Below are 12,660 nucleotides of genomic sequence, written 5' to 3'. Positions count from 1 at the left end.
ATAGAACCTTCTGTATTTTCTGTATACTCATACAGTTACACGGATGCATTCTACTGCACCTTCCTTTATGCCCATATAATCACGCAAGCACAGATGCCATTGTTTTTTTTCCTGCCATTTACTGTATAAAAATTGGATCACATTGGATATTAATCTCTGACAATTGTAGAAATCCCTCCATGTCAACAAGTACAGATCCAATTCATTCTCTTTAGTGGCTACATTGTGTCCATTGTGGTTATTCTACATACAATTCTTTCCACCGTTTCCTTATTTGTTTGGTTAGTTTTGCCATGAAAAACATCTTTATGATAAATGTTCACCACTAGTGAAATTTGAGCATCTATTTTATGTTTATTGGCCATTTGGATTTTCTTTTCAATGAAGTAGCACAGTTTTGTAACAGTTAGATACACATACTCTTAAAAGAAATGTTCTGTTTCATGAATGAAGAATGTTATACTTGGGTGTGTGTGTTTTAACAGAATGTCTTTATTTTTATACCTTCATGGGAAAATTTTGTAGTAATTTTGGACTCAGTAGTTCTCAGTACGTTTGCTGCATTAGAGACATCAGCATTCTCACCAAATCGTTTTTGTTTTTTCTTTTTGCCTTTGAATTTGCCTATTGAATTACTTCCATTTAAGGTTGTGATAGTTGAGATAATGAGCCAGAGGTACAAATTGCCAGGGTTTCTTCATAACAATTACTTGATTTTTGTTTTGCAAGTTTTCCCTTCAGATCTCTGCGTTTTTGGTACTCCTCTCTCTCCTATGTAGTGTTATTAAAAGTAAACAAAAACCATGAAGAAGTGTTTTCATTTAGGATAAACATATTTAGAATAAAACATATATATGTAGACTAAAATTATTAACGTGAAGAGAAAATATAACACTTAAAAAAAAACTAGGGAGGGTTAAAACAAAGTTAAAAATCAGAGGAAAACATGTTAGGGAGAAATAGACAAAATATATCATATTCATGACTAGTTACATTTAGTCATTGGGGAAGTAGAATTGTCAGCATTTTTGTAATTGCTAGGTAAGGTCTCTTTTTAAATTTTGGTTAAAATTTTATCTAGGTTTTAAATTTTGTTTTAAATCTTATCCATATTTACCTTCTACCAGAATATTTAAAAGAAGAAGAGAAGAAAACATGTTCTGAAAAGAATAATCAATTTAAACCAGTGTCCATCCTCCTGATTTGGTTTAAAGGAATTAAATAAAACTCCCAGTACTCAGGAAAATGACAGTGACCTCTCCCCAACTCAGAACCTATTGAAGTATCACCCCTGACCAGAATCTTTTTAAAAGTTCAGACAACATAAGGAACTTTTTAGTGGAGAAATGCCACAGAAACCACATTTTCATCTGTCTCTAAAATGTGTAATATAATTTTATTAACTTTCAAAAAGTGACATTTTCCCAGCATTTGTGTATGTAGTACGATTTTCTTACTTATATAAATGGTTTTATTTTGATCACCAGCAAAAATAAGCCACCTCCCATTTCCACTGAATTGCCTGGTTTTCCAGTTTTCTGCTGACCCCTTAACAAGTTGCGTTTGTCGCTCTTTTCACTGGCAGCCATTCATCGGAACAGCCCCCGTCCTGTGAAGGTACCGCGATGCCATAGCGACCCTCCTAACCCGCATCTGATTATCCCAACTCCAGAGGGATTCAGGTATTTGGTGCTTGTCTAGTTGTTTGCTTTCTGGATTCTTCTCTGATGCGCGTGCTGACGCTCAAGAGCTGCTGATGCTTGCTCTGATACCAAATACTGTTTTCTGTGTTCTTGTTTATACATTTTAAAAAGCTCTTATTTTCGTTATCTTGAAGACATACCACAGTGCCTTAGTTACAAAAGAAGACCTGCAAGTTTAAAACAGACTTGCACCTTTCAAGATAACTTAGTTTCTCAGCTTATTTATAACCTCAAGCTACTAAATGCTTTCCAGCTTTGGAATAATTCTTTCTTTTCCTTTCTTTGAAAAATAACTTTAGGAAAACAAATTTGAGTGTGCATAGCATGGTAAACATTTGAAAAAAGGAACTAAATGTCATTTTAAAAGTGGAGAAAAAACTGGAGTGATCCTTCCAGTCTTGACTTTTATGTGTGTATGTAACTACGAAGCAACTTAAATTCTAAAGTGAGTTCGGAAACTCTAGTACATTCAAAATACTTACTTTGAATGTGGTGGCATTTCTGCATCTTGAAGTAGTGAGCATCTTTTCTCCCCTGTATAATCAGTTTTTAAAAGTTTATTTTTTTTTACATTACTTGCTAGGAAAGGACCACAATTATTGTTGAAAATAATTAGTTCGAAATTAGTTATTTTTCTTTTTCATACCTAGACCTGAATCTCAAAGAACAGTTTGCATTTTATATTTGAAAATTATTTTTGGCTTCCTCACCCGACTTTATTTTTAATGGAAACCACGTGAGAGCCCATCCGCTGTCTCACCTGTGTTCCTGAAGCTCTTCTTCTCCTCCCAGCACCCGGAGCGTGCCTGCGGACACGCGGAGCCTCAGCAGCCCCGCCGCTGCCACTGTCACTGCCACCGCCGCCAGCGGTCGCCCCGGCCCCTCCGGCAGCGACTCTGCGCCGCCCAAACCCATCAGCAGTGCCCATGAGACCAGGTAGTCTCCCGACCAGCGTCACGTCTCCTCCCCCCGCCCCCGGGTGCGCGGCCGCCGTGAGCTCAGCTTTGGGGATGTGTCCCGGGACACATGGGGCCTGCTTCCCCGCGGTGTGTGACGCTCAGGGGCCCTCCGTGGGGGGTCGTGGTCCCAAGGCTCCAGCACAAGTCGGTAATCTGCCTGATGTTTACATTTCTTTGGCACAAATGTTAACCACAATGGCCAGAGTCTCTGCTCATAATAACCATGAAGAGAGTGTCAGGGGAAGGGCCCAGGACCCGGTCCACTGACAGGAGAGTTGGCAAATAGTGCCTTTCCTGAGGAGTTTCTGAGGAGTCGCTCAAAGGTGACTTCTAGGTAACACCATTAGGTGGTGATTTGTTTCTCTAAGAGGATTACTTTTCTCACTCGGTTTCCTAACTTATACAGTTGTTGATTAGAAGTGGTTTATAGTAGTGGAAAAATGAGTTCATGTGGTTTGTATCTCATATGGAGACTAGATCATTACTGGAGAGAGCTGTCAGATGTCTGGCAGGCTCCGGAAAAATTTAAGTCTCTGGCATGAAGTCTTTTGTAGAAGTACGGAGGCTGTGGCAGTTCTTCCCATTCTGGCTGGGTTTTCTTTTGGGGGGGGCAGGGAGGGTAGAGGATTTCATCAAGGTCTCATGCTTAATGGAGAAAGGACATTTGGTGGTTCTTAATTCCCCCCTTGTGCCTGGTAGAATGGGCACCGTCACTATTCTCATCTTCCCATAAGGATGATGATAGAGTCGAACAAAACTGACCAAAACAGATGCAATTTTGAGAGAACTCAGTGCTCTGTATCCTGCTCCTAAGAAAAAATCCTAGTATGTTGGCAGAAACATGACACATGCCTTTAGAATTTCAAATAGACTAAAATATTTTTAGACAGTATATAAGTCTAAAATTTCTACAGATAGTTCCATTTTTCTCATTCACTAAAATAATTAATATTCCTAATTTTTAGCGACAACTGTCTATAACCTAAAAAAATGCTGAAGTACTTTACAGCTTAAGCAGTCCACTAAAAAAATTAACAATTAACGTTGAACAGATTCCCACTTACCCTCTGCTTCTCACGTTTAGAACATTTCACGGCAGACATTTCCACATGTGCTTCATGTCCCTGCGGGGGGTTGAAACTGTCTTTATTCTTAATGCAGTAAGGGAAGCGATGTGCCCTAAAACGCAGTCATAGTTGAGGAGAACAGTCAGCCGGGACTGTGGTTCACACGCAGTTTCTCCCCAGCAGGAGGTTTCGTGAACTCTGGTTGAGGCTTTTATATGTTGGTGGTGTGTGCGTTGAATGTACTTGAGTATAGAAGTTAAAATACCTGCAGTCGGCCTCTCCCCGCGTTTTGTCCCCCAGGCTTTGCATTACGTAGTTTCTCAGCATGTTTTGAGCAGCATTTCAGAAGTGCTCTTCGTTTATGCTTTAGGACAATCCTTGAGATTTAGAAATTTTAATTCCATTGTAACATGCCATCTTGAAGGCCTTTGTTCACAGAGGAATAAAGTGATCTGTCCTTCCTGGCGGTGTGTGTGGCCGTAGGTACAGAACAGCAGAGCCGTGAGGGCGTGCAGAGCCGCGGGTTGTCAGCCTCCCAGCCGCCTCCAGCCTTAACCCCATGCCCCAGCCTCCCGCGCCTGTGCAGGGGCCACACGTGCCCCTCAGCCGGGGTCTCCGAGCAGCCCTGGGCCGTGAACAGGCTGTGAGGAGGCAGGGTGGTACCTGCGCTTTCTGACGTCGGCAGGCGTGTGTGCAGCCCTTGCCTGTCTTAGAGATACGTCAGCCGCGGTGAAATTGTACTTTGCCCCACAGCTTCTGGTAAATATTTTGATTCGATACAGTTTGACTTAGGAAATAGTCTGGGCTTCAGTTATTTTACCGTTGTTTAGAAAACATTTTTGCAGTGTTCTCCTCGCTGGAGCTGCCTCTTACTGGTCTGCAAGAGCTGATTGTTCATTTTTCAGGAATCCTGCAAGCCAGTTGTTACGCCACGGAAATTGTTGAAGTCTATACCCTGCCGCTCCCCCTGCAACTGGTTGTTAAACGTTCACCCGTGCATCACTTCATCGAAGTGTGTTTTCTTGCCTGTTACACTGGCAAAAATGTGAGGATGTCGAATTGGCTAATCTTCTCTCTGGGAAATCAGGAAACTAGAAATGTTGAGTGGCTTCTCCGTGGTCCCAGGCTTTGGCACAGCTTAGGAGTGGGATGTGTTTCTTCACTTCAGCATCAGTGGTTTTTCCAGGAAACAGTGCCAAGACTCTTTGATGAACTAATGGCAGTGGAAGGTGTCCCCCTCACTTCAGACTTAGCAAGTACTATACCAGATTTGAGAGTTTAGGGAAATAACAAAGCAGTGCATACTTCATAATTTGTGGATGTCTGTCCAGTAGACCATGTTGCTTTAAACCTACTCAGTCTATAATAAAAAAGAGCATAAATGCTACCATACTTCATTATATCATTCATTTTAAAAAAATATGCACTAAACTTGTTAATAGACTAACACTGTATTTATTTTGGATGATTTGAATTATAATTTTAACACTTTCCCTTATTTAATTCTGGGCTTTATTTAATCTTTATGGATTCATTCTGGATTGCTGAACACTTTTTCTGGAAAAGCAGCAAAGTCACTTTGCCCTTTATATGTTAAGCTTCCTGCTCTTCTGCACTTTTGCTTGCCTACTGCTTGAGAAATTGCTAGGTATTCCCTTACATTTGCTCGTTAAGAGATTTGAGCTCTTTGAATCATGTAATGATTTTAGCACTTCAAATAGAATTAAGTACATTAAATAGAATGTGATGATTTTAAATATTAGCCAGATTCGGCTCATAATTTTTATCCATCCTGGGCTTAAATGATGGCGCTTTCAGCACATGTCAGTAACACTTCAGTAAATACTGTTTTTATTTTTGTTGCTGTTTTTAACATAAAACGATATAGGATGCAGTCAGGTTCTCATGCGTTCTTCCAAACTCCAGGGACAGGTGTCTCAGTAGGAGCACGGCTACTTCGGGAGAATAATTCTTGGTTTGGGACTGTCCTTTGTGTTGTCCTTTACCCACTAGATGCCAGGTGTTCTTGGGAGGGGAAGTTACCCCCAGTTTAGAATCACTGCTCTGGAAGAATCTCACAGATCATTCATTTTGAGTTCCATTGAATTGATAGCTTAATTTTTAAAAATATTAAAACAGGGGTTCCAGCGTCCCTGAGAATGATCGATTGGCTTCCATAGCGGCCGAATTGCAGTTTAGGTCCCTGAGTCGTCACTCGAGCCCCACCGAGGAGCGAGATGGTGAGTGTGTAAGGTGTCACCTGCATCTCCAGTCAGCCTAACCGTTTGTCTCAGTCCACCAGCTTCTGCTGTTAAGGCCTTTTAAAAGAAACGAAGTAAAGGAGTGACAGAGCCCTGTGAGAAGGATTAGTGCTGAACACATTGGCTTTTTAATGTCTTTTTAGCTATATTTGCATTTTTTCTTTTTGTTGCTAAATAATTTTAAAAAGTTATTATTCCTGATATTTTAATTGTTGAGCACGCTTATTCACTTTAAAAATATAAATTGGCACTGTGCTTGTCGATGATATGCTGAAGTTTTATTATAATGCAGAACTAGGAGTCTTTGCTCAGAAACCACATGGTTGCTCCTGCGGTAGCTCTGCTGGGCTCCTGGGCAGGGCCTCGGGAGGGGGGCCCCAAAGAATCCAGTTTCTGCTCAGTATTCTAAGGTCTGTTCCTTGTGGAAAGTTTTTGTGGTTACAGTCCTGTAACTCCATTAACAAGTTTTTAGCTTGGTGAAATTTGCTGTAAATGATTGTAGAAACAGCTTTTCACACTCACCTCAAAGAGAAAGTAACCACCAGGAATAACAGGTTGATGGTAACTAATCATCGCTACGCACTGTTTCAGTCTTGCTCTGAATTAAATAAGCTTATTTGTTTTATAAGTCTTAATTTGTATGGAAAAATACTTTCTGCAGAACCAGCGTATCCAAAAGGTGATTCAAGTGGGTCAACTCGAAGAAGTTGGGAACTTCGGACACTTATCAGTCAGACTAAGGGTAAGAGAAAGAATGTTGAACTTAACACGTTTAAGCATAAGGTGAGCAGTTTCAGCTGAAATACGCTTTAGCTTGTGAATTATTAGACCGTCTACGTTAATGTTTTGTGATCTTTTTTAGAACTCTGACATCACTTTGATGTGTTTGTGTGCATTTCCTATTTCTTACAAACTCCTTTGGAGCAGGAACACGTCTCACTCAGTTTTGCATTCTTTAAGCCGTGCGATGGTTCATTTTATATGTCACCTGGGTGGGCCCTTAGCATAATTCTTTATACATGGTAGGAATATGATAAATATCTGTGAAGTGAGTAGCCGTGTATTTCTTATGCTAAGAGGCTGGAGAAAGCATTCATCTTATAAAGCAGTCCATCAGTATGAACCCGAAGAATAAACAGCAGGAAAGTCCGTGGTCTAGCACAGGACGCTCTCACGTACTCTTCGTCACAGCAGTGTTGAGTCATGGGCAGGATAGAACCTGTTCTCTTGCTGTAAATGATAAAAGTTTCTGAGGGGCTAGATAATTTGGCCGAGGTCGTCGTAAGTCAGAGCTGGGACCAGACTGCACTCCTTCTGCCTTCAGGCCGGGCTCTTCCCACCACAGCTCCCCTTCGGAAAGTGTGAAACTGAGCAGCAGAAGAGCCATCACCGGGCCTGGAGCAGTCAGGAGGGGTTCCAGGGAGGTCTGAGGCTTGGGCTGGCCCCTGAAGGAAAGAGGTCTGCCTCAGGCCAAGAGGAGAAGTACCCAATGAGAAACACATCTGGAGGCCCAGTGACTGAAGAACAGACCAGCCGGCCTGGCCTGGCCCGGCCCGGCCTGGATAGTGTAGATGTAAATGGAGGTGGAACTGAAAGGGTAGGGGAGACCTGATCACGGCCAGTCTTCAGCAATGGGCTAGGTGATCAAGGCCTTACCCAGCGATGGTGGGCAGCCCCTGAAGCCTCTTGAGCTGGAAAGCCTCTTACGTTCAGGGAGTGCGAGGGTGGGGTTAGGAGGACACTGAGGAAGCTTTAACCTGCTCGCCTGAATTGGGGAGGAAGGTAGGGAGAAGGGCTAGAACGCCGTTGTAGTGATACAGTGGAAAATAAGATGCTGGACTAAGGGGATTTTAAAAAAGCCATGGAAGCAAACACAGCTGTGATGCCACATTGGACAGGCCTGGGCAGCTTAGGTGCGGTGGAGGGTTACGAGTTCGGCGGAGGTTTCCTCGGCTTGAGCCTGGGGACAGGGCAGAGGGTCCCTCCAGGGGCTCTCACATAACTGGTAGGTCCCACGGATACCAGGTCTTTGTGATAATTTTCAAAACAAATACTTTGTTGTCAAGTGAATTTGGGAACTCTTGGGAGAGTTACAGTTGACACTGACATGTTAAAGACTGGGAAATCTTGAGAAATGTTTACTGTTAAAAAAAAAATAGGCCTTTCCCAGAAATATTTGACAGTGGAGCCCACGACCTCACAGCTATGAAATCTTATTCAATGCTGAATAGACGCGATGTGTCATGTACTGAGGTAAGGGAAACAAGGATCCGTGTTTTTAAGAAATGATTGTAGTCAGACACTGTAATTGGGCCGTTATAAAGCTCTGGGAACTTCTCTTCTCAAAGTAACCGTTCAGCTGTCACAGTCCTCAGTGATCTCTTAGACAGAAGATTCAGGCTCTCAGATGGCCCGTTAGGGACAGGATGAGAAATGTGGTAGTGGAGATGTGTGTAAAGAAAGCAGTGCTTTTCACATTATGGGTTTTGACCCTTTAGTGGGTTGTAAAATCAGCACTAAAAAAGAAACAGGGCTTCCCTGGCGGCGCAGTGGTTGAGAGTCCGCCTGCCGATGCCGGGACGTGGGTTCATGCCCCGATCCGGGAGGATCCCACATGCCGCGGAGCGGCTGGGCCCGTGAGCCATGGCCGCTGAGCCTGCGCGTCCGGAGCCTGTGTTCTGCAGCGGAAGAGGCCGCGACAGTGAGAGGCCCGCGTACCGCAAACAAACAAACAAACAAACAAAAAAACTGGACAGAATCCTAGTCACATGTAGAAAGAGTGTGTTTCACGAAACTGTCGTTTTAGATATCTATTTGTGTAAAAGATATTTCTTACTGTAAATCATGAGAAAATATGTTGGAGAAATAGAGATAGCTTGATGGGAAAATAAGGAATAATAATAATAATCGCTAAAATTTACTAAATATTTTAATATTCCGGGCACTGGGCTAAATGCTTTATGTGCGTGATTTCATTAAATTCTCACAGTATCTCTGAATGAGGTATATTATTACCTTCATTTCACAGATTAGGAATTTGATGTATAAAGAAGTTAACTAACTTGCTGATTGTCAAACACCTAGAAAATGGTGAAGCCAGGGTTTTATTCCAGGGATTCTGATTCCAGAGCCCTTACTCTAGAAAAAGGAAAACTTAATTTCCTTCCCAACAGAGACGCTTCCTGGAAGAGGTGTAGTACTTCTGCAGAGCTCTGACAGCGAGAAGACAGGAGAGTGTGAGCAAGGGGATGGGGTGAGAAGCGGTTTGGGGTGACCCACAGAGGCTTTTCAGCTGGGCTGGTCCAGAGCCGGTTGTAGGAGAAGGGAACCGAGAAGGGAGCCTGCATGCACAGTGGCCTCGGACTTCCGGTAAACAAGTCATGATGAACTGTGAAATAAATTATGCGGGAAAAGAACACAATCCGATTTTACGTTTTAGTAAGAGAATTCTGGTCACTGAGAGCGGATTGGAGAGAGGAGACAGGCGGGTGGTTCCTGCAGAGTCTAACCAACACTCTTGCTACAGGAAATCATTGATTGTGTCTGAGTAGCTTCTGTTTTATGTGCATATTACTGTAGTGGGTGGTATACTCTGAAGTTGCTAGGTTTTGATGGACTTTAATTCACCTGCTGTGTATCTGAATAGATAATGCTGTGCTGGAGTGCTAATGTCTGTTGCTCTGTTTTTATTATTATTTGCTGGAAATTGACTTGATTATAGTGGTTGGGACGACTGAGTTTGCACTTCTCCCTGCAGATACTGCTTCTAGGCAAGGACCCATAGAAGCTATTCAGAAGTCAGTCCGACTGTTCGAAGAAAAGAGATATCGAGAAATGAGGAGAAAGAATATCATTGGTCAAGTTTGTGATACCCCTAAGTCTTATGACAATGTTATGCACGTTGGCTTGAGGAAGGTGACCTTTAAGTGGCAAAGAGGAAACAAAATTGGTAAGGAAACTAAAGAACATAACACAAAGATTGTCTCTGTTAGAAATAGCAATAGTTACACTTCTTTAGGTTAAATCTTACATGGTTGGTCCTTTTCTCTTAGGGAGGTGGCAAATATACATTGTATCTTTTGCAGAGGGGTTTGGTTTTTGTTTCATTTGTAAAGTGTTTTCTAAGAACAATACAAAAGAGACTTTAGAAAGAGAGTTTTCAGTGGTTCATTCAATGGAATGGTTTTGCCTGGTAACTCCAGAAGTTGCCAGTGGAGAACCACGCAACTTTTACCCATTTGTTCTAGTTTGTATTCTTTTTATCTTATTCCCACAAGATTATTATTGAAGCGAGACTGGATACAAATTAAGACGGGACAGTCTTTTCTAAAACATCAATTAATTTCCAAGTGAAACAGTTTCTTGTAAAATAACTAGTGATAAGATTGTGTGAGAGAAGGAGATGATTATGTTTCAGATCTTTCCCCCATTTAAATGCATTTATCTGGACTTCCCTGGTGGCACAGTGGTTAAGAATCCACCTGCCAATGCAGGGGACACAGGTTTGAGCCCAGGTCTGGGAAGATCCCACATGCTGCGGAGCAACTAAGCCCATGTACCACAACTAGTGAGCCTGCGTGCCACAACTTCTGAAGCCTGCTTACCTAAGCCCGTGCTTTGCAACGAGAGAAGCCCGCGCAGTGCAATGAAGAGTAGCCCCCGCTCGCCGTAACTAGAGAAAGTCCGCGTGCAGCCATGAAGACCCAACGCAGCCAAAAATAAATTAAAAAAAAACAAAACTCTCATTTAAAAATAAATAAATGCATTTATCTGTTGAGCATTTAGGTCTGAAGAAGCAAACAAAGTTGTAATACAAGACTCTGGGAGCCTCAGGACATTGAAGTTTTCGTAGAGCTATCAGGGAAGACACACTGAAAAGAATCAAGTCCTTTATAAATTGTATTAATTCTTGTTTTCAGTCTTATTCAGCCATATATCCCCTTAGTTTAATGTCCCAAAAGGTGTGTTAGTAGAATATCCCACTAATATCCCACACGCCTGGCCTTACAACAATGAGGTGCATTGAGACGACAGTCAGGCTTACTCCTGGCCACTAGCCTTGCCCGCCCACCTCGCCCAGACCTCCTTGAGGGCCACAGGGGCTCAGAGGTGTGCACTAGGGGACTTAGTACTCACCTTCATGCCTCTTCTGGGGTTTGCCAGTCAGTTCTACTCTATTCACAGGCATTGACAGGTAAGACATAGTGAAAAGATTGCTTAAGACTTCAGTTATTACAGTTATTAGGGAACATTCAGAAACCGTTTAGATCTTGAAGTAGTAGACTGTAGTAAGCATGGTTATAGATACATGAATACAGATTTGGAATTGGAAGAGGTTATTGTACGTTTCAGTGAGTTGCAGTGGCCTGGCTCTGGTGGCTGAGAGCAGCTCGTTTGTTCCTGTTCACAGGGGAAGGGCAGTATGGGAAGGTCTATACCTGTATCAACGTGGACACCGGTGAACTGATGGCCATGAAGGAGGTGGGTGCTGCAGCCCTCTGGGGGCCTTGTTGTCTGAGGCCTCCGTGTGGTAGAGATTTGGAAGCGAAACTTGTGTTTATGAGGTTAGAGCTGGCCTAAGTGCTTCCATAGTGAGTCGTCTAGGCCTGAGGTCTGCTTCTTAGCATTTACACCATTGGGACCAAGAGGGGACTTGAGCGGGGTTGGGGGTGGGATTTGTGATAAGGTTCAGAAACGAACAGCTTTTTATCTGCTGGAGGTAGAAAGCAGGAGCAGGGAGCGCCTGAAGAAGGCCCCGGCGGGGGGGCACCGAGGGCCGTGGAGGGTGAGGCTAGAGCCGCGCGACCGTTGGTCCCCGAGTGGCTGTGAGGGGCAGCGGGCACATGTGGCCCCTCCTCAACCCCTGCGGCATCTCCCATCTTCCCTGTGCGGCACTTACCCGCGCTGCTTTATGGCCTCATTCCCACGTGGCTGTAAACTTCGTGAGGGCAGAATCTTATCTCCTCTTTTTATCTTGCCCAGAACCTAAACACCTGTGATTGCTTCCTGAATCACAGGAATGTTTCATGTTTTGGTTAATTCAGTCTGTAGTTATGAAAATGATCCCACTAGCTGTTATCTGCCCACATATTCTAAAGCAGGCGTGTTTAATTCAACAAGGAGGAGAAAGCCTGGCAGTGAAGTCACAAACACACTGACCATGGTGCCGTGGGGCTGGACAGCGGACATGTCAGCATCCCAGCCCTTGCATTCAAAGTCGGCGTCTTTCTAGCTTGTGACATTGCCAACAGTAATCAACAGTTTTCCTTTTCCAGATTCGCTTTCAACCTAATGACCACAAAACTATCAAGGAAACGGCAGACGAACTGAAAATCTTCGAAGGCATCAAGCACCCCAATCTGGTTCGGTATTTTGGTGTGGAGCTGCATAGGGTAAGCCAGCTTTGATCACACTGTTTGGTGTGAGCGGTCAGTGAGGGCACAGATGGAGTCCTGTCCTACATCACAGGTCTTCTCATTTCAGAGCACAGTAACTTTGCCTAATTATCAGGAAATCTCCATGAGTTACATCATTTCTGCCTTCTCTCTGAAACTAGAGGAGTTCTTCCTAAAATGTAAGTTGTAGACTGTAGTCATTAACCCGACATTATAAAGCACTGAAACCCATCCTGCCAACCAGAAGATTTCTCTAATGCCCCTTACACAGCTGT

The 12,660-nt window shown here is 43.2% G+C and overlaps 1 protein-coding gene across 9 annotated transcripts in view; it reads left to right on the top strand.

Annotated features, from left to right (window-relative positions):
- MAP3K4 (mitogen-activated protein kinase kinase kinase 4) overlaps positions 1 to 12,660 on the top strand; it is a 112,548-nt gene that overhangs the window by 91,634 nt on the left and 8,254 nt on the right. For 4 of the 9 annotated variants that reach the window (XM_067701582.1, XM_067701585.1, XM_067701584.1 and 1 more), the window contains 7 exons: positions 1,586 to 1,682; positions 2,496 to 2,639; positions 5,869 to 5,969; positions 6,652 to 6,732; positions 9,748 to 9,939; positions 11,401 to 11,471; positions 12,266 to 12,382. In XM_067701582.1, coding sequence (XP_067557683.1) covers positions 1,586 to 1,682; positions 2,496 to 2,639; positions 5,869 to 5,969; positions 6,652 to 6,732; positions 9,748 to 9,939; positions 11,401 to 11,471; positions 12,266 to 12,382 — 803 coding nt within the window. Of the gene's footprint in view, positions 1 to 1,585; positions 1,683 to 2,495; positions 2,640 to 5,868; positions 5,970 to 6,651; positions 6,733 to 9,747; positions 9,940 to 11,400; positions 11,472 to 12,265; positions 12,383 to 12,473; positions 12,565 to 12,660 lie in introns of all 9 variants that reach the window. The other 5 variants (XM_067701590.1, XM_067701589.1, XM_067701588.1 and 2 more) reach the window with 2 other exon arrangements.

Source organism: Pseudorca crassidens, chromosome 13 (assembly GCF_039906515.1).
Source record: "Pseudorca crassidens isolate mPseCra1 chromosome 13, mPseCra1.hap1, whole genome shotgun sequence".
NCBI classification, from domain to species: Eukaryota; Metazoa; Chordata; class Mammalia; order Artiodactyla; family Delphinidae; genus Pseudorca; species Pseudorca crassidens.
This window is presented reverse-complemented; position numbering and strand designations above follow the sequence as displayed.